Here is a 26,670-nt window from a genome sequence, read left to right on the forward strand (position 1 = left end):
TTACAAGATAGGTTAGAGATGAGATATCTTCTAGGAGAAAATGAGGACTGCAGATGCTGGAGATCAGAGCTGAAAATGTGTTGCTGGAAAAGCGCAGCAGGTCAGGCAGCATCCAAGGAGCCCTGAAGAAGGACTCATGCCCGAAACGTTGATTCTCCTGCTCCTTGGATGCTGCCTGACCTGCTGCGCTTTTCCAGCAACACATTTTCAGCTAGAGATGAGATACGCCTTGATAAGAAACAAGTGGCTCAGAACTAGGGGAAGGAGGAAGTAGATCACAGATGACATCTTCAAAGGGGGAAATGCCACACGCTGGTTGTGTTGTGTAAGACTCAAAGGAGCACGTCAATGGTTTTACTGAAGAATAGTGAAAGATGTGCACATTGAAATGCTGGGCGCTAGGAATCTTGCACTCAATTTCAAGGAGTGGGGAAAAGCCAAGCACCAATTTAGCACAGGGCTTTGGACAGGGCCATAAAAAGGTGATTAACATTACACAATTTTGGACGCAACCATGTAGTGTTCTAGTGATCAATATTGAATCTTTCATTACATTGCAAGCAGCAAACACTCTGAGTGCTGCAATGTAAGCATAAGACTGCTGCCATGCAAAGTCAGACAGCTAACAGCACAGCTCTGGAGAATGAGGCTTGCCATGTGTCAAAACAATCTGTTATCCTCCAACAATTTACTGGGATTGTTGGAGAACAATCTCCAGGGAATACCAGTGGGACATGGAGTGCATGCAACTGCTACTCTGCCACTTCCCATGCTGTACCCAGCTTGTCATCCATCCAGTATTGCTGCTACTCATGTAGAAGGTGCAGTCCACTGTCCAGGCACTGCTGTGCTGGAAGGACATCCTCCAGGATTCTCCACAGCCTCTGCCATTGAAAAACTGCAATCTTCCACCAATCATGCTGTAGCCACTGCACAGAAACACCTGAATAGGAAAAGGTACATGGAATTGGGACATTAGTAGTGATTGGTTTATCTTTTTAGTAATATGGCAGAATTTAGTTGATAAGTTCAGTTTGCAATGTTTAGTTTGTGGTTGTTTTTAATTTTTGTGGCCATGTGTGAGCCTTTCTCCTCTTCCTTTTCTCCAGCAGCTCAACCTGTCCTTTATGACCTCTGTTCATTTTCCATACCATGGTCACTCCAAAGATGAATGCCTACCTGTAAACCCTTGAACTGTATTTTGCAACTTCCCCTAAAACCCGAGGACTTGCCTTTCTTGTGTCTCCCATTCTTCTTCTGCAGCCCTGACAGTGCCCCCTGCTGACATCTGGCATTGACCTGGACATTGCGACCAATCAGATTGGCCAGTGGCTCCCGAATCCCCAACTTCTCCCACTGAGGGGCGCAAGCCCCACTGTTAACCAATTCAGCCCATCCACAGTATGTTACAGCTGCAGGAAGGGTAGGGGGAGGAGATTTGGCAGGGAAATAGTCTGTACGCCCGACCACTCCCCACCCAAACCCCAAGGTTTGAAATCAGCTAAATACCCTTTGGTTCCCTACGGTGTTTTGCAACTTGAAGACAAATGTTGAAAGCACAAAACACTTGTAGAAACGCAGCCAGATGAAATCAACCTGCAACTAATCTGTCAACGATTACATAATGCCAGTAACAGAGGGGTCTTTTTCGGTGCTGAACACATGACGAACTTTCCAAGGTTTAATGAGGATTTTGACACTGACACTGACACTGCCCCCTATGTGTCTGTGTGTGGGATGTACTCAGGAAATGACAGCCAAAAAGCCAATTTTTTCACACTGTGCCTTCCACGTACACATTGCAGATTTCAGCACAAAATCTAATCTGACATTTCAGTGCAGCACTGAGGGAGTGCTGCAAGCTGGACTGCAATTTGAACAAGATATGCAATTACCCTCTCAGCTGGAGGCACAAAATTCACTCTTGTAAAAAGGGATAGGAAGTTCTCTTTTGAGTTCTGGTCAATACTTATACCTCAGCCAACATCATTAGAAACAAATTATCTGATCATTACCACATTACAAGCACCTAGCTTGTACAAATTGGCTGCAATTTTCACTACAATGTAATGGTGACTATACATTAAAAGTATTTCATGCAAAGTAAACTAGAGGGCATAAGTTTAAGGTGAGAGGGGAAAGATATAAAAGGGATGTAAGGAGCAACTTTTTCATGCAGAGGGTGGTGTATGTATGGAATGAGCTGCCAAGGGAAGTAGTGGAGGTTGGTACGGTTACATTTAAAAGGCATCTGGATGGTTATATGAAAGGGAAGGGTTTCGAGGGATATGGGCCAAATGCTTGCAAATGGGACTCAACTTATACAGGATATCTGGACAATTTGGACCAAAGAGTCTGTTTCCATGCTGGACATCTCTATGACTCTATTCTGCAAATCAAGTTATAAATGCTTTCCTTAACCAACCCATTGGCTGCAGAAAAAATACAGTGCTGCATAAATGTGTTATATTCATCACAGTTAAATATTGAAAAGGAACAAGGATGATGTCCACCTATTTCCACTTTGGAGGAAAAGCAAACATTCTTTTCTATTTTCAACCTTCAGCTCCTTGACATGTCAACCATACCTGATCCATACTATGGAAACAAGAGCTGAACACTACTTGTTAAACTACAATTTAGTAAGAAACTTACTGTACAATCAGAAAAATGATACACATTGAAAAGCTACTCAGGACTTGTACAATCAGAAAATTTATAAATAATTTCCATTTAGCAGGTTTAACACTGTGGCTAACCAAATATGAATCTGCAGCATTATATTGATCAGAAATTGAGACTAATTGCCAGTGTCAGAAGGATGTGAGATGTCGCAAATGTAAATAACATACCAGAGCAGCAACCTAATTCATTTCTCACTTAAAATAATACTTCACAATACTTCTCAAGTAAGTGCCAAATGTGAAAGTTGACTCATTCCATAGACGTGGCATCCCTCACATTGATACAAACAAAAGAGATCAAGAAACTGGACCATAACAAAGTCTCATTATAGGTCGTGCTCACATGGAATACACCCGATGGTATGAAACCGAGATTACTACTGAAACGCTTTTCCAGCAACACATTTTCAGCTCTGATCTCCAGCATCTGCAGTCCTCACTTTCTCCTTTTTTCAACCGAGATTACTACCCAAGCAACAAGAGCAGGACTCAACAGCAATCTCGGGGAATTAGAAGATGTTGAATCTTATCCCAGTCTTCAAGTTAGTTAAGAAGTTAGTCCTGGAAGTTGTTGAGTTATTAGCCTAATTCCTTCAGTATGATAAACTTAAATAACTATATTTTTGGTACCAACCGATCCTTCCAAACCATAAATGACACTGCATAGATTCTAACACATACACACAGTTACATGAAAACCTATTGACAAGGAAACTTGTGCATTTCTGCTTCTTCAGTAAATTAGGCATTAGATTGTTTGAATTTCATTAATCGTTATTTCGCTTTTCATCAGTTTTAGATATGTTTATTGCAAAGTTAATGAAAAATGACACAAGCCACAAAATTACTCAAGTCAATCTAAAACTAATGGAGAAGAATTTGAAGAAACATGAGCTATTTGAAAAAGGATAAGCAGGCTGCACACAAGGGAATGATGGTTTATTTAAAATGAAGTTTCATGGGTGCAACGTAAGCTCCTATCACCAGCCAAAATAAAACCAATCATTAATTGGCCATCCATTTTCCACTCTGCCTGATGTCACTTTTCAATTCCTTTAAATTCAAATCTCCAGAGCAAAATTTGATCCCAAAGGTTGTTGACCTGTGGCCAAGATGCACTGTCTCTGAGCTGCAGCCAATATCGAGAATCATTACAAGAACCCCTCAGAAAGCTAGAGCAGCTTTAAAATTGAATGAGCTGCAAATACATTTTTTTATTCAAAACTGACTTTTCTTGCTTGAAAGAAGGCAATGATTAATTTATGACATTGTGCAGTAAATGTGAACTCAGTTCACACTGGGGTAGACAAAAATGATGCTGGCACCATAAACTGGACAGAAATTAAAAGGATCTATGAAGTTCCTGAATAATAACCTGGGAATATAAGGGTGTTTGGCATGGCGAGAAAATGTAGGTGAATCAAAGGTAATTATCTAGAAAGTGAGGCCATACTTCATTAACCACAGCAAACCCCCTCAAATCATTAGAGAGCTTCATCGACTTAGTCTCATAGTTTCCATAAAGCAGTATTATTATAAATGCAGCTTCAATTTAACATTGTTGCAAAGCTAATGATAGTTTAATTCTGGAGAAGGGACAAAATGAAATTGTGCCACACGCTCTTGTGAAGGTGGATGGCCCTAGTGAGAACTCTTCAAAATTCTACACAAGATTTTATGACACTTCCTTCCCATCTTGATCATTCAGTTATTTTCAGAAGCAATGTTACCTAGCTTATTGCTCCCTAGAGCGACAAGCTCCAGTGCTCTTTATCTGCCACAATAATACATTTCCTTGATCTGGAATTATTAAAGTGAGGCACGCAATGCATTGCCCCTGTTGATAATTTGATTCAAGCTTAAACAAGGTATATTGGAGAATTATTTTCTTTATTAAATACATTGGCAAGGAGCAGCAACCAGAGTACAATTTGATCACGTTCCCATGATAGCAAGTGTACTTTCCAAATAGGCCCTACTGGCACAGGTATTAATGAGAGAAGAATTGCTTTCTCAGTCAGCTATCTATACTCTTCTTGTGTGTGTGCAGAAGAGTGATAGTAAAATAAGTTTCAGAGAGAATAAAAGAGAAAAATGCTGAAGAGTGGAAGGTGCTGTCAGACTATTGTTCAAGTTAATTAGTTCATTTAGAAGGTGACTCATTATCTCTACTTTTTTTTGCCGACAGTGAGTAAAGTTCAGTGCTAAGGGGTTATAAGAGAGAGAGTTCCAATTTCTGGCTCATTAAAGACAAACACACAATGAGAGAAAAACATGTACAAATTGAAAGAAGGAAAAACAGAAAGCTTGTGTGTAAAATTGGACACTGTCTACGTGCACACTGGAAAATCTATTAAATTAACTCAGTCTTATATATTTTGAGTTCTAGGGCACTGCTGCCTCGGGTTAATATTGGCAGCAATGGTGGAAAGAGACAATCAGTAGAAAGGGCAGGCAATCATGACAGAAAGATGACAAACACAATCTCAAACTGGTTGCTCATAGTCTTTGTGGCTGCTGTGCAGACTGGAGACCATGCTTTCCCCTCCTGGCCCTGCATGCATGGAACCTTATTCCAGTGAAGGTGGCAGAAGTGGAGTATTGGAATATTTTCAAGGCAGAAGTGGATGGATTCAAGGAAAGCAAGGAAGTGAAAGGTAATTGCGGGTAGGTGGGAAGGTAAAATTAAGGTTACAATCAGATCAGCCATGATCTTATGAAATGACAGAGTATCTCAAGGGACCAAGAGCATCTCTTGTCCATAACTCATAGGTTCATTGGGGTGAGGCCTTTTCATTTTCTTTTCGCATTTTTTACTGGCAGACTCCAAGTTCCCTCAATGGATTGCTTTCTGAGATACTTGCAGGTCTGGTTGCAGACAGGCCTGTACTTGAACAAAGTAGTACAATTTCTCAATATGGAAAAGGAGATCCTTTATTTGCATATGCCAGGAATCTTATATCTGTTGCAGTTATAGGCCCCATAGTTAAGGGGCATAGGATGCATTTCCCAATATTTGGAGGGGTGGGTTGTCTTGTGTGGGATAGAACAGGCAAACATCCATTGGGGGTTTAGAGGTATAACAGGTGACTTGATTGAAAGATCCTGAGGCATCTTTACAGACTGTATGTGTAAAGGATGCTCTCTCTTATGGGACAATCTGTAACTAGGGGCTGCTATTTAAAAATGAAATGCTGATAACTTTCCAAGGTCTGATCATGTACATCCCAAGATACTTGGGAAAGTGGCCAGAAAAATATTGGATGCACTGGTGGTCACTTTTCTAGATTCTACAGACTCAGGCACACTTTGTATGGACTGGAGGGTTAGTAAGTTTTGAGAAGATTTGTAGCTCAGGTTGAGGTTCTGGATGTAGGTTTGCTCACTGAGCTGGAAGGTTCGTTTTCAGACATTTTGTCACCATTCTTTACCCAGAGAGTGGTGGGGGCATGGAATGCGCTGCCCGTGGGAGTGGTAGAGTCAGAATCATTGGCGACCTTTAAGCGGCATTTGGATAGGTACATGGATGGGTGCTTAATCTAGGTTAGAAGTTCGGCACAACATCGTGGGCCGAAGGGCCTGTTCTGTGCTTTATTGTTCTATGTTCTATTCTGGGTGACATCATCAGCGAGCCTCCGGATGAAGCACTGATGGTATGGCCCGCTTTCTATTTATGTGTTTTGGTTTCCTTGGTTTGGTTATGCCATTTCCTGTGGTGATGTTATTTCCTGGTGATATCATTTACTGTTCTTCTTCTCAGGCAGTGGTAAATGGAATCAAAGACAATGTGTTTTGTTGATAGAGTTCCGGTTGGAATGCCATGCTTCCAGGAATTCTCGTGCGTGTCTCTGTTTGGCTTTTTCTAGGATGGATGTGTTGTCCCAGTCGAAGTGGTGCCCTTCCTCAATCTGTCCGTAAGGATACTAGTGAGATTGGGTCATGTCATTTTGTGGCTACTTGATGTTCATGTATCCTGATGGCTAGTTTTCTGCTTGTTTGTCCAAAGTATTGTTTGTTACTGTTCTTGCAAGGTATTTTGTTACAAAACATTATTACAAAATGTTCTAGCCATGGGGGCAGGTGGGGCAAAAAAGATTTACCAGCCTTATTCCTGGGATGACTGGATTGATGTATGAAGAGAGACTGAATCAGATAGGACTATGTTTACTTGTGTTCACAAGGATGAGGAGGAAATCTCATAGTAACCTTTTAACCTTTTAAGTTCTAACAAGAATAAACATGGTAAATGCAGCAAGATTGTTCCCTGGGGAGTCCGAAAGAAATCCTCCAAGTCTGCGTGGGTTTCCATCTGGTGCTCCAGTTTCCTCCCACAATCAAAAGATGTAAAGTTTAGGTGGATTGGTCATGCTAAGTTGCCCCATAATACCCAGGTCAGGTGGGTTAACCATAGCAGGGTTATGGGGATAGGGAGGGGGGGCTGGGTCTGGATGGGATGCTCTTCAGAGGGTTGGTGCAGACTTGATGGGCTGAATGATCTTCTTCTGCAGCAATTCTATGATACAGGGTAGAGCATGTAGAACTGAAGGACGGAGAAATGTCTTCACCTAGAGAATGGTCAGTTGATGAAAACCATTGAGGCCAACGCATTGAATGTTTTCATGAAGGAGTTAGATATAGTTCTTCGGATTGAAGTAATCTGAAGGCTTGGGGAGAAAATGGGATGAGTTTATGGATTTGGATGATGAGCTATGATCATACCATATGGCACAGCAAGCTGAAAGGTCTATTCTGCTTCAACTTGCCCTGCTTCTAATTAAGGTTTTCTATTTCAATCAGGTATGAGAATTGTTTTTCTCACAGAGAGTTGTGAGTCTCTGAAATGGTAATGCATCTAACATTTACTCCAAGCATGGCAATCTACTCAAGAGTTGCACCACTTCTGCACCAAAAAAACTTGGGAATTTTAGGTACTTCGTTATAAGAGATCACTGTCAAGTGCTAATTTATTCCAAGATTTAATTACCCTTAATTACCTTAATGCCTAATTGTTATACCAAGACCAGATTTTACAAAATGGAGGTATCTCTGTGGCATTTTAGGCTTTATTCATAGCTAGTAAATTAATAGCAAAAGTGCATCCACTGATGCCTTGGTCTCCTTTGTCTGCCATCACTAATCAAAAATATTGTTCCTTTTTGAAAGCTTCACTCCTTGAAGAATAAAAGCTTAGAACAGGAAATCCCTGATCACTTGAAGGATCTCTCCTTCAGCTGAGGAAAATGTTAAGAACCACTTGAAAACTCCACTGTAGAAACAATGCAGCACTGAATCTCTTCAGTCAAGTATGATTGTAGGCCTAAAAGCTTTTTACAGTAATAGAATAAAGACAATCTCCAAAATATGCACCATTTTTCAGGAAATTATTCTCAGTCCGTTGTTGCTATTCAATGGGTAGGTTTTGCAACATTAAGTCTTGCAACAAAAGACCGGTGAAAAAAACAGAAATCACTTCGGCCCTTTTCTTGCCCGCTGTACTATGAACATTACTTCCACTGAGATTTGTAAAGTACACAGGTATGTTCTCTTCGCTGAAATATACATGAGATCATTAGTGGACTGAACGTTGTTGAAATACTTCAAATTCCCTAAGGAACTGTTTCCTGCCAAAGCAAAAAATGCTGTTTGCTCATCTGATTAATATAAAATGGGCAGTGCTGGACAGCCTTATTTTGATCTTCAGTTGGTTGAGTATTTTTTTGCTTTCCTCTTCATAAGTGACCTTTTGATTGTTGCAACCAAAAATTTAAGACTTGGGAATTCTCTGTCTGGTTGTTTGAAGGAAAAACAGAAACATGTTTGTAGAAGAGCAGCCAGTTCTGATGACACTAGAGATGGATGTGTTGATTCCTGAAGAAGGGCTTATGCCCGAAACGTTGATTCTCCTGTTCCTTGGATGCTGCCTGACCTGCTGCACTTTTCCAGCAACACATTTTCAGCTCTGATCTCCAGCATCTGCAGTCCTCACTTTCTCCATGGATGTGTCACACCCAAACGTTCTCAACATGGCAATGTTCAAGGTTCAGACAGAGGTAAACTGCTGGTGACCAAGAAGATCTGCTTTCGCAGGCTGTGTTTCAATTAGGAAAGAATGAGGGAGTTATAGCATACCCTCAAAGCAGAAGCCTACACATGGCTGTTAAGGATGACTCTTCCAATCAAGGTGAAGATGCCCATAGACCTTCTCAAGCCAAATCTGAGGATGCAAGACTAGTCAGTCTATCAATGGTGTACCCATGCAGATGGTATGTTGATCACCCTTTCTTCCCCATTGTACATTGCAATCAGCATGAGATGATATTGTACTTTTCAACAAGTCAATATTCCTAAAGTGGAGAAAGTGAGGACTGCAGATGCTGGAGATCAGAGCTGAAAATGTGTTGCTGGAAAAGCGCAGCAGGTCAGGCAGCATCCAAGGAACAGGAGAATCGACGTTTCGGGCATAAGCCCTTCTTCAGGAATCATTCCTGAAGAAGGGCTTATGCCCGAAACGTCGATTCTCCTGTTCCTTGGATGCTGCCTGACCTGCTGCACTTTTCCAGCAACACATTTTCAGCAATATTCCTAAAGTGTCAGATGTTACTGACACTTCTGTTCAAATAGTTAGCTGACTCTCTACAACAATGCTTTGACCTTTTTTTAATCATCTGCACAGAATAATGCAAGTTGAACTTTCCGCTTAATGGAATCCAGCAAAACAGCGCGAGGGTCTAAGCGAGAATGGTTTTAACCATTTGTAGAAAATTAATTTATCAAGTTGTTGTTAATAGCAGAATGTTGCAATGTGAATTCTTTTTGAAGCCAGCATTCCTTACTGTGGCATTTTTTTCTGAGGGCTAAAACAGGTTGTGTTCGTCTGTACAGATTAAATGTGCAATTGAGACTCTTCTGTACTGTTGTTGATAAATCACCTCTTTAGCTTCAAAAAAGACAAGTCTCCTTTCTTCCATTTACTGTAGGATCATCTTCACTGTTTCATTCATGGAACTTAATGCTCAGCAGCGCTATTCCCTAATGCGTCAAAGCTTCTGTCCCTACAATTTATTGCTGGATCAACAAAAATATTAGGTTAAGTAGCAGCTGCATTACTTTAAGAGCTGCCACTGTACAAAAAGTTCAACATTAACAAATTCCCAGCATCAGGCTTCACCTAGTATAACATTTGTCAATGAACTATTAATAAAACTAATTAATTGTTAGGTTAGCCTTTTCCAAAAAATGTGCTACTTCAAGGCTTGCAATGACCTGGTAAAAAATGGGTAAGCAAAGATTGAAAAATAAGACCCACCAACTTGCTGGAAAATCACCTGTGACATTTGACCTGTCTACCCTTTTCTGATTTACATCTTCTGTCGATCCACCCATTGAAAGTAGCTACTAAAAAAAAAATCAGCAGCATTTTCAGTTGTGGACAACAAAACTCTCAAAAAGGCCGAATTTTCTTTAATTCAAGATTTGACTTCAAAGTTTCTTTAGTACAGGTTCTCATGCTGGAAGACAAAGACCAAACATGGGATGCTAGGGACACTAACTGACACTTCAGCAACACTGGCTACTGATTTCCAGTCAATGACACTTATGTTTCATCTTCATTCACGGTTTAGAGGGTGTTGCTGGCTCGCCCCCATTTATTTTCCATCCCTAGTTGCCCAGAGGGTAGTTAAGAGTCATCCACATTGCTATGGGTATCAGTGAACCAGATGAGTTTTGCCAACAATCGGCAATGGATTCATGGTCATCATTAGACCCGTAATTCCAGTTTTTTAAAAAAAATTGATATCAAATTCCACCATCCGCCATGGTGGGATTCCAACTCAGTTCCCCAGATCATTACTTGGGTCTCTGCATTAACAGTCCAGTGATAATACCACAAGGCCATTGCCTCCCAGAAGTTTGATCTGTTGACACCAATTGCCCATCTGTGCTCAATGCCTTTGCGTGTGTGCTGCCATTTTCAGCAAGAAGAAAAAGTTATGAGCAGAGATTTTGTATGAAATACCTGTCTCTACGACATAGTTTTTGTAAGTTGTGCACAGCTTAACTAATTATAAAGGACTGGATTTTTGCAAATTGGAGTGATTCCTGGTTGCATTGCTGATTCTCCAAATTTTTGTTTGCCTCAGATATAGGTGGTGGCTAGTGCACATCATGAGCCCAATCCCTGAAATCTTAACTTGGCTGACTCCATTGCAGAGATAGGCATCTCTGTTTCAGGAACTGGCCCAGTTCTCAAAGACTCAGGGTACACTTCTCTCTGATGGGCTGTGAACCAGAGCTTAGATGAGGGAACCTTTTTGAAAGGTATATGCCATACCAATTGCTACACCTCCACACACATTTCCACAGCCCTTCATACCCTCCATACCAATCTATGACCTTCAACCCATCTCCATGGCTCCTCATAGCTTCAATGCGACTCCCAAAAACCCCTCAAAAATGCATCATGAGATTTTACTGAGAGCCTAGGTGTCCAGTAGTCTGTTAAAACAACCAGACCCAAGGGAAAATCATGCTCTATTGACTGCCCTTTCTCTTATTTCATCAATAGCACAAGATAAATTAGTGTCAAATACTTGTTGATAATTTAATGCCTAGATAATTAATATTTTCACAGAGCTATGGGAGAAGCAGTTTCTTAAATAAAGTTTGAATGCGTTATTGTCTTTTTAAAGCTTTTCCACATGCACAATTTCTTCTACAGGGTTCATTGCTACTGTACAGAGCACTTTCTGGGTGAGTAGGCAGGGAAGTGCATGAACTGGCATGGACGGTGTGAGAGGACTTTGGGACAGTAGATGGATAGAGATGCTTGATTGGTAAGGATGGAGAGTCATTGCGAAGTTAGAAGGTGTGAGAGAGTCCTCAAGTACTTAATATTAAATCAAACAACTGGGAGTACTGTGATGGCCTTTTAACGAGACCTCTCAGCACTTGAGAGCTCTGAACGCTATCCAGAGGGCTGCTGGCCTGACTCCCATTCTCCAATCTATACTTAACTTCCTCACACCAAGGAATGAAAATCCTGTCTTTGCAGGCACCTTGTCCCATGTCGGGTACATCGAGTTTGGAAATCTCCTGACTCCTGGTCCCTACTCCTGGAATGAAAATCCAATCCGAAGTCTCTGCATTATCCGCAGAATGTTTGTGCTAACTGATATTGTCATATTTCTTAATCGTAGGTGATTAATGATACCATGCTTGAAATGTATTTCTTTCACAGATTTATTTGCTATTTTTGACCTTTTTATTGAAAATTATAATAGGTTCATGGATCAATTAGACTTGTGTTTCCTAAAGTACTATGTACCACACTTGAAATTTAATTTTGATTATTAGAAAATGTGTTATAAATATGGTGCTGCATCTGAGCAGTCATGGTGAGCCTCATTTCACATCTTGAATCACTTCTTCAAATCCAAAGCATTCCTGGGAATATTTCTTCCAGTTTTACTAAATACAAGAAGCTCAAATTGATGGATTTCCATTTCTTGCTTGCACACCACATAGTGAACTGCCCTATATCCTCAAACCAGCAATTATCGTTTTGATATTGTTAATCATGATCTTAATTTTTACCTACTGCATTCCTCTTTGTTACTCACAGATTGTGTGCTCCACATCTGGATTACCCTGCAGTCGGCCACTTTTACTGGTTCAATGCCTGGTCAGTTAGCAGAGCAGTGTGACTGCAAACATATTTAGTTTTGCCACTCAGTTGTACATCAGTTTGAAAGCATTCAAGCTTAAAGAATACATAAAGTAAAACTTTATGTTTCTATCAGAGCAGAAAAAAGGGCAAAAACGTTGAAATCTTTTAACTCTTATTCCTGCTGTAAGAGGTAATTACCCTCTTTTATATTTAACGCTGAACAGAGACTATTAAAGCATATAAACAAAAGTTTTCCAACTAGCAAGCATGTATTTATCAAAAGTCTCAAAGACATTGCACCTCAATTTTTTCCATTTTACCCTATCAAAACTCTGGGTGTTGCATCACATGTCAAAGCATTGTGCACAATAGTAATTATTGATATTGGAACCTGTGTGTCAACAACGAAATATCAGTGAATTCCCACTGACCCTTACCAACTGAATCAGACCTCATGTCACTCAGGGACATTTCCTATTTCAGCGACATAAATCATTTCAGGGAACCTGATCTGCCAGCAACAAAACAGGAATTCTCAGAGGCATTTTCTACAACATTCCATCCACTACAATTAAATATCTGCAATTTCCTGATACTCCAAGGCATGGAAGAAGATCTTTTTGCAGGCTGTGTAGAATCAGCCTTGTAATGTAGGTTAGTAATGGAATTTGCGTGTAAACGATGTTGAAGATTTATGAAAGAGAGGATACTGAATGGGATAGTATCACAGAATGAATGAGAAAAAGTGTCAACACAATAATAAACACTGCAATGAGAAAGTTGCATAACAGCCAACAAAGGAATATCGGACACTGAACCAGGAAATAGACTGCAGGTACAAAAGAAAACCATTCATGTTGGAAAGACGTTATGAGAAGAATATTTCAGGACTCTGTCCAAGGATTTTTATTTTCGTTTATCATCAGAAAGGAATGGCAGAACAAAGAAATAGAAAGACAGACTAATGGTGTGCTATCCTTTTACCCAAGGGACAGTTGAACATAAAGTAATAATGCTTTAGTTAACCAGAACACTGGTGAGACCACATCTCAAATATTGTGGGCAGTTTTGGTCTCCTTATATAAGGGAGGTTGTAAATGTTCTGGAGAGAGTTCAGAGGAGGTTTACCTGATTGATAACCAGAATGAATGGGTTATCTTATGAAGATAAATTGGACAGGCTGGACTTGTTTTCACTTCGGAGAAAGTTTGGAGATTTTGTTTCAGCGGGTTGTACAACTTTGGAACCTTCTGCATCAGAAAGCAGTGGAGGTTGGTCACTGAATGCTTTTAAGCCAGAGTTGGATAGATTCTTGTTAAGCAGGGGATTCAATTGTAATTGGACATAGGTAAGAATGTGGAATTCAAACACAAGCAGATCAGCCATGAACTTCTTGAATTGTGGAGGAGGTTCGAAAGGCCGACTCAAGAACACTAAATGGTCTATGGAATCCTTTCTTTTTATAGAATCCCTACAGTGTGGAAACAGGTCCTTCGGTCCAGCAAGTCCACACTCACCCTCTGAAGAGTATCCCACCCAGACCCATTCCTCGACTACACTACATTTACCCCTGACCAATGCACCTAAGCTACACATCCCTGACCTTATGGGCAATTTAGCATGGCCAATTCACCTAATCTGCACATCTTTGGATTGGGGGGAAACTGGAGCACCCAGAGGAAACCCACGCAGACACTGGGAGAATGTGCAAACTCCACACAGACAGTCGCATGAAGCTGGAATCAAACCTGGGTTCCTGGCGCTGTGAAGCAACAGTGTTAACCACTGAGCCATCGTGCTGCTCTTTACTTCTGCTCTTACTTTATATGTGCACACCATTGCTGAGTCCTCAGTTATAAACACCCTATGGTTAACCATTTGCCAGAAACTAAACAGAAGCAGCCATATTAATATTATCATTAAAGAAAAACAGATATTGCTGGAGAAGCCCAGCTCATCTGGCAGCATTTGTGGAGAAAGAAACAAAGGTAACATTTTGCGTCCATATCTCTTCTTTGGAATTGCTCTCAGGGACTCAGAGTGTCAAGTCCTTCTCTCAGATGCTGCCAGGTCCACTGAATTTCTCCAGCACTTTCTGTTTTTATGACAGATCTCCAGCATCATGTTTTTATTTGAGACGCTAATACACGACGAAAGCAGGTTAGTGGCTCAGAATTCTGCAGCAAGTAACTCCAATCTTGGCACTGCCTGTCCATCATCTACAAGATACAAGTCTGGAGTGTGTTGGAAGACTTGCCATGTGCCTTGGTAATTGCGACGCCAACAACACTCAAGAAGCTCTACATCACTCAGGACAGAGCAGGCTGCTTGACTCGCATCGTATCCGCCAACTTCAACAAGCCACATCCTTCACCATCAATTCACAGTGGCAGTATCATGAACCATCCATAAGATGTAGTGCAGCAATTCAGCCAAGCTTTTGACCAACAACCTCTAACAGCTAGAAGAACAAGGGCAGCAATGCATGAGACTACCACCATCTGCATATTGCCCTCCAAGCCATGCACCATCCTAACTTGTAACTATATTGCCACTCATCGACTGCCTGGAATTCTCTTCTTAACAGCACTGCAGTTGTACTAACATCCTAAGGGCTGCAAAAATTCAAAAAAGTACCTCACTACCACCTTGTCCAGGGCAATTCGGTATGCACAATAAATGATCCCTAACCAGTCACATCCGTATCTCATGAAAAAAAAGACAATTTATCATTCCTTTTCAAATAGCTGAGGTGGTTGCCTAATACCTGATATCTAGTTGATCGGTCGTGTTGCTAGCTTTAACAATACAGCTATCGTAATACCAATCAAATAAACAAATCACTTAAGCAGAAACATCTTGAGCTGGAGTTTATGAATGATAGTTGGCAGGATGGTCACGGCAGTCCTTCAGCTATTTAATGTTCCAAGGAGCAATTATTGGTTGGGGGAGGGTCTTCTGCTTCTTACTCGAGAAGAGGTCTACCTCAGAGAGCTACAGCAGCTCTGTAGTTCCAACAGGGGCCTGGACTTGGACTGCGAGCAGTCACCAAGTTCGAGACCAAGCACAGGCGAGTGGAGTGGATAATGGGGATCTTTGACTGGGAGGGTGGAGAAGCATGGGTGCTGATAAGAGGAATATGGAGAACTGAAAGAAGAGGCTGGGTAGGGTGGAGTGTGCACCCTTCAGGACAACGATTGGTTGTGGTTCCCTGATATGACCGGAGCAGGGTCAACTGGCAGGACTCCTTCCATGATGTCCCCTACGAGCATCAATTTTAAGGACAGATTAAGAGCAAAGTGAGCTTTGTCCACCCCACATAAAATTGCAAATAGTGGAGGTGGGCAGGCAGTCGGAAGGCAAAACACGAAATGTCTGGCCCCCTTCCTAGGCTACTTGCACAGAAGCATAAATCCTGCCGTTTGTAAAGAAAGGTAATCGATCAAACAATTATAAAGACTTAGAGTTGTACAGCACAGAAACAGACACTTCAGTCCAACTTATTCATGCTGACCTGCTATCCTAAGTTAATCTTTTCCTATTTGCCAGCACTTGGCCCATATCCATCTAAACCCTTCCTATTCATATACCCATTCAGATGCTTTTTCCATGTTGTAATTGTACCAGCCTCCACCACTTCACTGGCAGCTCATTCCATATATGCACCACCCTCTTAGGTTGAAAATATTTCCCTGAGGTCCCTTTTAAATCTTACCCCTCTCACCTTAAACCTACGCCCTATCGTTCTAGACTCCCCCACCCCAGGGAAAAGACCTTGTCTATTTACCCTATCTGGCAATAAGCTGTTCTTAAAACAGCACTGATCTAAGCCTTTCCTTTTACTGGGAATCCCCAGGAATATCCACATTAACTTGGAATAAGTATCCAAAGCAGTCAGTTGCCTGCGATACTACTATTAGTAACAGCACTGACTCTGACACCAAATCTGCGTGAGAGCAAGAAAATGCGGCACACATGAATGCAGCCAACTCGGTATCATCCTTTTCGCAATATCATCAAAAGGCAAAATTTATCCTCAGAGAATTAAATGAGTAACAATTCTTTTTGAAAAATCTTTTGTTCCTTTCTCCCTTTCAGAGAAAGATGCAGTTATGTTCATTGGAGAAGCTAAAAAGAGTAGGTGGCAACTGGATCAACCACTGAACCAGAGTTATTTGAACAATGGAGCAGCAAAATACACAGCAGTGTTTACATTCAGCACGAAGATTGCTGCAATTGTTACAGAAACGAATAAGGAGTGCAGGATACACTGCAGATTGAGGACCCACCTCACCATGGATCATCAAGGGCTTACACAGTTCACTGTACTGTGTTTATCATTAGTGTATGCAGCTATCCAGCACGAAGCTCAAGAACATTACAAACAGATGAGCAATAAATTGTTGAAAAGCGCAGATGTGTTGCTCAGCTGTATTTTCCATGACTTATTCTCAGGAGGTCAACAGCATCAACATTTGAATATATAAATAAATCATTACAGATGCAAACGAAGCCGGAATTAACTAAAAAAGAAATTAAATATAACTTTCAACAGAAACAGCACAATCAGACAATGCACTTAATTTTGAAGGCTTGAATTGTAATTTAATCTGAATTGGTGATTTCAAATTTCAGAAATGTATCACAGACCTTATGAGCAAATACTTGTAAACCCTGGCCATGACCACATTTGTGAACACAAAGTGAATGCTGTGCTTAATTCTGAAATCAATGCTTCACTCACCAGAATGGACTGTGCATTTGGACACCATTTGACTTGTTCAGTGGCTGTTAAGCCACAAGAGGAATGGAACAGACTGTGTTGGCTATGGGCCCTCACTTGGCCAGCTTTTTTGTGAGTAAAGCTCATGAAATCCATTGCAATAAACTTATTCAAATGCAAAATTATATAACTAACAATTTGACTCACTTTGGTAAAATTTAAAAAAAAGCCTAGCAAAATTGACAGCCTAGTTTTTACAAGCGGGAAATATGCATCTGTGAGGTCCTCGTTTCAGGTGTGTCACTGTGGGGAGATGATGTCAAAAGGAATCATTGCTGCATTGATTAATTATTCTTCAAAAAGTACCTAAATGAGTGTCTGGTTGGGAATAGGCTTTGCAGTTTGGTGTGTCCACATAGATTGAAAGGTCAAATGCTCCATAAAATATCTATCCACTGCTGAGATAGTCTGCTTACTCAGAGGGATGAAGGGCTTTTGCCCGAAACGTCAATTTTCCTGCTCCTCGGATGCTGCCTGACCTGCTGTGCTTTTCCAGCACACTCTAATCTAGACTCTGCTTACCCAGAGCACTTAGTCAAGTTTTTATGGAAAGATGTTTTCTCATTCTTTTTCTGAAATGGAAGTGAAATTCGCTTCCCTACACCCACCCAACCCGAAAGACCCAATTTATGAAATTAATGCTGCCCTTCACAGTTGAATGATTCAGTTTACTTCAGAATTTTGAACCACATGAATCAGAGTAAAATAGCTTTTCGAATGGCCTGGATACAAGGCCCACTGTGCCAACTGAGATACCTTTGAATCTATAATCTTCACATCTTTCGATATCACGCTGATCCAATGTAAAATAGAAGTTCTAAGCACCTTTCTTCTTTGCATATTATAATATAAAGCACACAACCAACAAAGAACCTCACTGTCATCTAACGTTCTATGGCACATTCTGCGAGAAAATTCAAGGCAATTTACTGCCACTATCTCAGGTCTTTTGTTTTAAAAATTTAAATACTGCTTTACTCGTTCTGTTTTTTTTCTGATTGATAGTCACCACACGCTATAGCAAAACATTCAACAGCAATCCCATCCAATTCACCTTAATAGTTGGTTGGTAAGATTAATGTTCATTAATGTCTTTATAAAATTTAAAATAGTAAAGAACACTGCAAGCAATGTCTAAAAGCAGTTCCACACTTCAATGATTGATATAACTGATAATTTTGAAAGTGAATCACATTTTGGGGGGAAATACTATATTCTCTAAATGTAACAATGTCACAAATGTGTCTCTGAAGATTTCCTCTAGTTCTTGTATGTAGAAAAACCATAAACATCTTTATCAACATTCTTGTAGCTGCTCTGGAAATAATAATCAGAAGAAATTTTCAAGACTATATTAACAATACCAATATTCATAGTGACTTCAGCAATCCCTTGTTGATGCAGATATTTCAGAACCAAATATGAATCAGTTCAATACAAAACATTTGAGATGAACTAACTGGCTAATAAAATGAATTAAGGTACTATTTATCAGTAAAGGTTGGAAAAGTCCCAAGACAGGAAGATAAATTTATTTGGAATGAGTGCTCAACTTTGTTACATCAATGTAGCATATAACTTGAATGGAAACATAACTCAAAAAACATTGTCAGAATTCAGCAAACAAATCTCTCTTACCTTAGTACACGATCAGAACCCTGGTTAGATTTTGTTGCTTCGCTGTTATGATGCTTTTCTTGAGCTTTAGCCAGCTTCTCTGCAGCAGCGATGGGACATCCAGAGAGACTGAGGAAACAGAGTAACAATTAGACACTCTTGCAGCCACAGGAATGATAGTACAAGACTAACAGTTGGAAATTGGAAGCATACGGCTAATTGTTTCTAAACTCTAACAAATATTAGGAAACATGCAAGGCAAGTGATTAAACATGCAGCACAATGTTATGTGTACACTTCAGTCTATATAAATACTAAAAGTGCATGTGAAAAGAACCTTGTAGATTTACTTCTATACTTTTTTTTCTATAGTTCATCAATTTTCTTCTTGCCAAAATGCTTCATATTTTAGTATAGCACTGTTGTTTCCACTGCACAGTAAAGAGTTTCTTGTGGTCTCTGGTAAAGTTCTTAACTTTATGTTGTGAAAAATAAGTCTGATATTACTTTGAATGTAAATATATTTTTCCATCATTCATAAAATTGAAAATAATGTTTGTAGAAGACTGGCAGTCATGGTAAAAAAAAAATCAATATAGAAAGAGATGTGAAAATGAAATGGTAAGATTTGATAAAGTATGTTTGCAGCTAGAGTGAGTTACATTGTGGAAACAGGCCCTTCGGCCCAACAAATCCACAATGACCCTCCGAAGACCAACCCATCCAGACCCATTCCATTACATTCACCTTTTAGTTTTATTTCTGACTAGACAGCTGTGGATACTATTCAGAATGTTAGTGCTCACTATGTTGATGGAAAATATAATTTTCTACTTTCCATTTCATGTCCAACCACTAAATACTGTGCTTGGTGAAATGATTTTCAGCTCTATGTTAGACTGATGGGTGGGAAGGCGGGGGAAGAAAAATAACATGTTGGGCCTGGTAGGTTAGGCTTCAGAGGCAGAAAGATAAGAATGGATCAGCATTGTGGAATTTTATTAGATTCCAGATCAGCATGGTTGGTACAGAATGTACTGTGGTGATTCAAGAGGACAGCTCATAACCACCTTCTTAAGTATAACTTGGGATGAACAGTACATGCTGGCATAGCCAGCAAAATCCACATCCCATGGATGAATAAAAAAAGAGAACTTTTACAGGGAAACTGATCAATTCTTATTCCATTTTTAAAACAGTCTAGGTGAATAGTTGCAAAATTTGGCAAAAATATTGGACTTGTTTGTAGTTTGTCAATCTCCTCGGGGAAGGGTGGGGTGTTTATTTCCACTCAGAATAAGTGTAACAGTCTGTATATCTGTTCAGATAAAGTATGGAAACAATTTATTTCAGTACTGACGTCAAGGGTGGTGAGAATATAGCTCTGTTGAAAAGTATTAAAATTGACAAAATACAATCCAAAGATTCCTAGAAACGTCCATTATCTAATTAAAACAAACTAAACCTGGGTAAGCATAGGTTTGTGCTACTTAGATAAATGATTATTGGCGCTCCTCATAATGGGAGGAGCAGGAAATGTCATGAAGCTAATTTTTGAATCTAAGAATATTGCCCACCCAGGATATTTCGACTGATATGACGGTACAGTAAAATCTTTGCTTACCTTCGATGAGAATTCCTGTTGCTATTTACATGGCCTCGCCCAGTGCAGCCTGGTGTAGGACACTTAAGCACATTTTCATGCATGGCAAGAACTTGACAGAAAAAAGAGTGGAAGCTATTAGTAAAGAATGAATACAGAAGGGCAAACAGGCAAGAAAGGGAATAAGTTCAGATCTCCAACCCAATTTGATTATACATGATTGTAATAGAGGCAAGACCACATTTAGGTTTCCAAAAAAAATTTTATTTAAAATAATAGCATCAAGCTGAAAAATTCAGAAAGACAGTTATCTGAAGTTATGCATTATCAAAGATGGCTAAGTCGGTTTAGACTGATGCAATTTTCTTGATCCACACTGCAGATAATTCATAGTGGAGCTTTAACACACATACAAAAATCAAAATGCAAAGTACAAGTTGTTATTTGCAAAAGGTGAAATAAAATAATTATATAGTGAGATCAAATCAGAAGGAATTATGGTCTATATCATTATTAAGGTGACTACGAATAAGCATCTTATAGACAGGTAATGCCTTATAGCTATGTATGATTGCCTTCTTCATTCTTTCAATTCATACACAAGACCTGGATAAACCCAGAGAATATAATAAGAATCAATGCACTGCAAGATAATTTAAACATTTTGGGTGTCATTATCACAGTGACGATCTCTCACCATGTTAACCTGTATTGGGAACCATTAGCTCTGTTGTAGGGGAAGCTAAAAATTTACAATGCTCAGCAACAATAAAATGAATCCAAACATTTTCAAACGATGGTAAGAGATTGTTAAACATTCAGTTAGCCAAGCACATGGAGGATGCCTTTTAATTGAATGATAAAGAAGGTCTGATAAAATAAACACTCCAGTATTTATGAATGAATTTTCCTGACACTTCCACGGTTGCTTCAGCAGAAATCCCTGGAGGAATGGTATAACTGGCTGGTTCAAAGTTCTAGGAAAGGATTGGGCAACTCAAGTGCAAATTCTACTCTATTATTTTGCAAACCTTTTTCCTCAGCTTTTCTAATTTTGCTCCTGATGCAGGATACAGTTCAGTGAGCACGGATGCCTTGTAGCAGCACACCCACGTTTCAATTCCTCATGATTGAACCCAGACAGTGAATGTCATGCCACCTGTTAGTGAACACTGTAGTATTTCAACTGTAATCCGTCAAATCAATACAGATCACAAACCGATTCTAGGACTTCCAAGGTCAAATTCCAAGCTTATACAACATTCATAATTAAATCACTACAAAAGTATTATTTTTCTCCATTATTCATGCCTAGTGCCATAGATCAGAACGTCAGCTCTAGGCTGGTGAATAACTTGCAGTGGCAAGAGGACCTGATCCAGTTTGGTGTTAGTGAAGAGGAAGTTCTTCTCTCAGAAGGCAGGTAGTAAATGTGTGCATTTCTTCATCACAGTGAACTTTCAAAGTTGGATGATTAAGTATATTCAAAGCTGAATAGATTTTCAACCATTAAGGAAATCAAGGGTTATGGTGAAAAGGCAAGAAAGTGGATTGGAGGATTATCAGATCAGCCATGTTTGCATTGAATGCGTGAGCAGACTCAATGGTCTGAATGGTCTACTTCTGCTCCGACGTTTTATCGTTTTCTGATCATATAGATATAGGTAGAACTAGGAAAGAATTCCCGTTGAGAGATAATGCATTGCCAATGTTGTAAACAACGGCCTATTTAAGAATGAATCAGTACATGCTGCAATGACAATACATATCGTAGCTGATGCTCATTGGAGCATCATTTAAGGATTCGTCTTTACCCCCTTCCTTCTCCATTTTGATTTAACTCCCCCCCCCCCCCCCCGCTTATCTTTCCCTCACCTTTGATGGTTTGCATCACCCTTAATGGGCTTCCCATGTAAGTCATTTAATTGGAAACATGGATGATTAACTGGAGGTGGTTAATAGATAGAAAGAAAAAACATGTTCAGTTGTGTGTAAGGGCACTTCTGGATATGAACAAAGGGCTCTTATTTATCCCCTTCCAACTCCATTTTGATTTAGCTACCTTTCGTTCTCCATACTTCTTCTGACCTTTAATAGTTTCAATCATTCTTAAAACGGGCTTTGCATGTGAATTACAGATTGTTTTGCTGTAATGTGCATTTTATTAATGCGAATTTGCTATAACGCGATTGACGAATTAGGGACACTGTTTCTAAAACGAGCATTGCTTATAACATGATTCCAGCACCATTAGTTTAAATGATGCTGCTACGATGCGATTTTCTTATAACACAGGACTGCCTGAGAACGGAACTACAGCGTTATAGCAGAACCAACTGTACTCAACTGAATTACTGCATGATATTAACTGTGGTGGTTAACAGATTTACACAGGTGATTTGGTGATGAGGAAAAAAGGATGATGGGAAAAAACATTAAGTTTTGTGTAAGAGCATTTCTGGATACCAAAAAAGCTCATATTTACACATACAACTCCAGTTAAATTTATTTCCCTCCCCTATATTTGTTATTGTTGAAGTGCTCTTGGTGCATTGTGCTGTTAATTTTTTTTTAAGTTGAAACATAGTTGATATGGCTGTGGTAAAAAAAATCCTGAGGTGTGTAATAGCACCTCAGAAGCAAAAAAATGTATTTATGTTTCACTGCAGAGCGATACAGACACAATAGCCTTCCTGTGCACTAATTCTGACTCCTGGCTGGATTTCCCCAAAAAAGGGAGCTGGTTTGGAATGTGAGAGAACAGACTGGAGTTTGTACTGAACTATCAAATGCAAATAAATAATTGTGGAAGGTAGACTGCGCTTCCTGCTTCAGTAAATGGATGAATAGTTATATTACATGAATGGTTATGACTAAATTAAAAAACATAACTCCAAGAGTAATCATCTCTGCATTATTACCTGAGCCTGAAGCAAATAAATAAAATCAAATTAAATTAGGAAGGTGAATGCATGGCACAAAGATTGATGAGTGTCGTAGAGTCATAGAGTTGTACTGCATGGAAACAGACCCTTCAGTGCAACTCATCCGTGATGACCAGGTATTCTAAATTAATCTATTCCCATTTGCCAGCATGTAGCTTATATCCCTCTAAACCCTTGCTATTCATGTACCCATCCAGATGCCTATTAAATGTTGCAATTGTACCAGCCTCCACCACTTCCTCTGACAGGTCATTCCATACATGCACCACCCACTTAGGTTACCCCTAAGTCCCTTTTAATTTTTTCCCATCTCACCGTAAACCTATGCCCTCTAGCTCTCTCCCACCCGAGGGAAAATACCTTATCTAATTACCCTATCCACACCCCTCATGATTTTATAAGGTTATCCCTCAGCCTCCGATGCTCCAGGGAAAACAGCCCCAGCCTATTCAGCCTCTCACTATAGCTCATACCTCCAACCTTGGCAACATCCTTGTAAATCTTTTCTGAACCCTTTCACGTTTCACTTCTTTCCTACAGCAGGGAGACCAGAATTGAACACAGTATTCCAAAGCGACTTAACCAACATCTTGTATAGCTGCAACATGACCTCCCTACTTTTATATTCATGATTTGGAGATGCCGGTGTTGGACTGGGGTGTACAAAGTTAAAAATCACACACACCAGGTTATAGTCCAACAGGTTTAATTGGAAGTGTACTTCCAATTAAACCTGTTGGACTATAACCTGATGTTGTGTGATTTTTAACTTTTACATTCAGTGCTCTGACCAACAAAGGCAAGTGTAGCAAACGCCTTCTACTGGTGAAATAGGTTCACCGGCAGAAGCATTGAGGAAGGTGTATCATTAGGAGATCATCCGTTGAGATCAAATTAGTCTGACCTGGTTAGTCATATAACTGCAGTGATAGAGATGACACTAAATTAAATAATGTGGGCAAGGGTAAAATATGGTAAACCAAAGAGTTGAGAAAAGGTTGAGAAAGGTATTAACATGGAAATTGATAAACAGACCATGAGAAAAAGGAATAGGGGGCACAAATCTAAGACTAAATCAACAGATAAAGCTAGAGACTAAATAGTAATGAAAGGATAAAACTAAAGGCTCTGTATTTGAATTTATATCACATTTGAAAAAAAACAGATGAACTGATAGCACAAATTGAAATATATTGCCATGATCTAATAATTATTACCATTTCTGAGACTTGACTGCATGATAACAGATTGGGACCTCAATATAGAAGAGCTCATGACATTTAAGAAGTACAGAATGTACAGGAAGTACAGAAAAAGATGATGGGTATTAATGACTTTATTAGCTCAATAAAAAGCGATGCTCTGAATTCAGCAAACCAGGATGCAGAAGCATTTCGGATAGAGACGAAAAATAATGAAAACAAGAAGTGGGACTGGAGGACAGAGCCCAATAGCAATGGAGTGGTATGGTGTAAGGTAAAGGAAGAAATAAAAGCAACTTGTCAGAAAGGGACATCAATAATCATGGGAGAGTTTAATCCTGATATAGACTGGAAAAATCAGATGGACAAAGATAGCTTAAGTGAGGGAAAAGTTATTAGTTTTGAAAAATAGCAAATATAACTTCTTTATTCAAAAAGGGAGGGAAACTGGAAACAGGAAACTTGAGGCTGGTTAACTGAATATCTCGTATAAAGATATTAGAAGCTATTATTAAAGACTTTAAAACAGGGCATAAGTTACATGTGATGTGGATAAACGGGAACTGATAGAAAAACTGAACTTAAATTTCCAGAAGGCATATAGAAGGTGACATGTCATAGAAACATAAAAAACAGCAGCTGTAGGCCATTCAGCCCTTCGAGCCTGCTCTACCATTGTGAATGATCATCCAACACAATATTCTGTTCCCACTTTCTCCCCAGACTCTATGATCCCTTTAGCCCTAGAACTATACCTAACTATTTCTAGAAACACTCAATGTTTTTACCTCAATAGCTTCCTGTGGCAAAGGTAATCAAAGGTAATTGGAGAAGTTAGAAGTTCATGGTGGTGGGGGGGCGGGGGGGGCGATGTTGGAGGTAACACAGTTACATGGCTAAAAGATTGTTTGATTAACAGGAAACAGATAGTAAACATGGCTAATTATAGTGGGTGGTGTACCACAAAAATTAGTGCTAAGGCTTTAACATTTTACAATTTGTATAAATGAGACAGATGAAGGGACCAAAAATTGTTTGCTAAATTTGTTGATGATGTAAAGGTGGGAAGGAAAGTAAGTTATGAAGAGGAAATAAGGAAACAAAACAGGGTCATTTTTCACTCATTCATGGGATTTGGCATCACTCCCTGAGCCAGAATTTATTGCCCATCCTTAATTGCCCTTGAGAAGGTAATGGTCCACTACATGTTTGAAATATTAGCACCCACATAATCAACCAAATCTACAGTTACAGAATTCAGTGAATGACTCATAATTTTATCCAAAAGGTTTTATTTTGATATTAGCCACATTTTTTCAATATTAATTTAAAGATCCCCAAATGCAATTTGAGACATGGACCCTTCTTAAGATTTACAAGAGCCCATGGCAAATTGAAATAATAATATCATCAATACCACATTACTTTAAAATAATAAGAATAATTTATCTATGATAATTGGAATTGGAACACTGTTTTGAGAGTAATTAAGAGCATAGGTTTACACTAATGGTGCATAATATGTTGCATGGTTAATTTGCCAGAAGACAGGGTTTGTGAGTCCTTTCTTGGGACACCAGGTCAATGACCTTACTCAGACACTTTACTAGCAATGGAAGTTTACTGTATGAGTAATAGAGTCATCGAGATGTACAGCACTTTGGTCCAACTCGTCCATGCCAACCATATATCCCAACTCAATCTAGTCCCACCTACCAGCACCTTGCACATATCCCTCCAAACCCTTCCTATTCATATAGCCATCCAAATGCCTTTTAAATGTTGCAATTGTACTAGCCTCCACCACTTCCTCTGGCAGCTCATTTCATACTTGTACCACCCTCTGAGTGAAAATGTTGTCTCTTAGGTCTCTTTTATATCTTTCCCCTCTCACCCTAAACCTATGCCCTCTAGTTTTGGACTCCCCCACCCTGGGGAAAAGACTATGTCTATTTATCCTATCCATGCCCCTCATAAACTAAAACACACAGTTAACAATAGGTGCAATGCAAATCATAAAGGGCTGCAGTTATTAAAGTTATTAATGCCCAGCTATCGGGTAATGTTATCTATAATATATTTGAATTGTATTAAAAACTGATGAGTAAGACAATCCAAACAGTGAATTTCCTTCCTGAGATGGTTTCTGAGCCAGCTAGTTCTAACTGG

The 26,670-nt window shown here is 39.6% G+C and overlaps 1 protein-coding gene across 15 annotated transcripts in view; it reads right to left on the minus strand.

Moving 5' to 3' along the window:
* Positions 1–26,670, minus strand: part of LOC140465247 (myelin transcription factor 1-like protein) — a 584,786-nt gene that overhangs the window by 181,152 nt on the left and 376,964 nt on the right. For all 15 annotated transcript variants that reach the window (XM_072561025.1, XM_072561010.1, XM_072561013.1 and 12 more), the window contains 2 exons: positions 20,376–20,466; positions 18,773–18,880 (listed from right to left, as the gene is read on the minus strand). In XM_072561025.1, coding sequence (XP_072417126.1) covers positions 18,773–18,880; positions 20,376–20,466 — 199 coding nt within the window. The remainder of the gene's footprint in view (positions 1–18,772; positions 18,881–20,375; positions 20,467–26,670) is intronic.

Source organism: Chiloscyllium punctatum, chromosome 3 (genome assembly GCF_047496795.1).
Source record: "Chiloscyllium punctatum isolate Juve2018m chromosome 3, sChiPun1.3, whole genome shotgun sequence".
In the NCBI taxonomy this organism is placed as follows: Eukaryota; Metazoa; Chordata; class Chondrichthyes; order Orectolobiformes; family Hemiscylliidae; genus Chiloscyllium; species Chiloscyllium punctatum.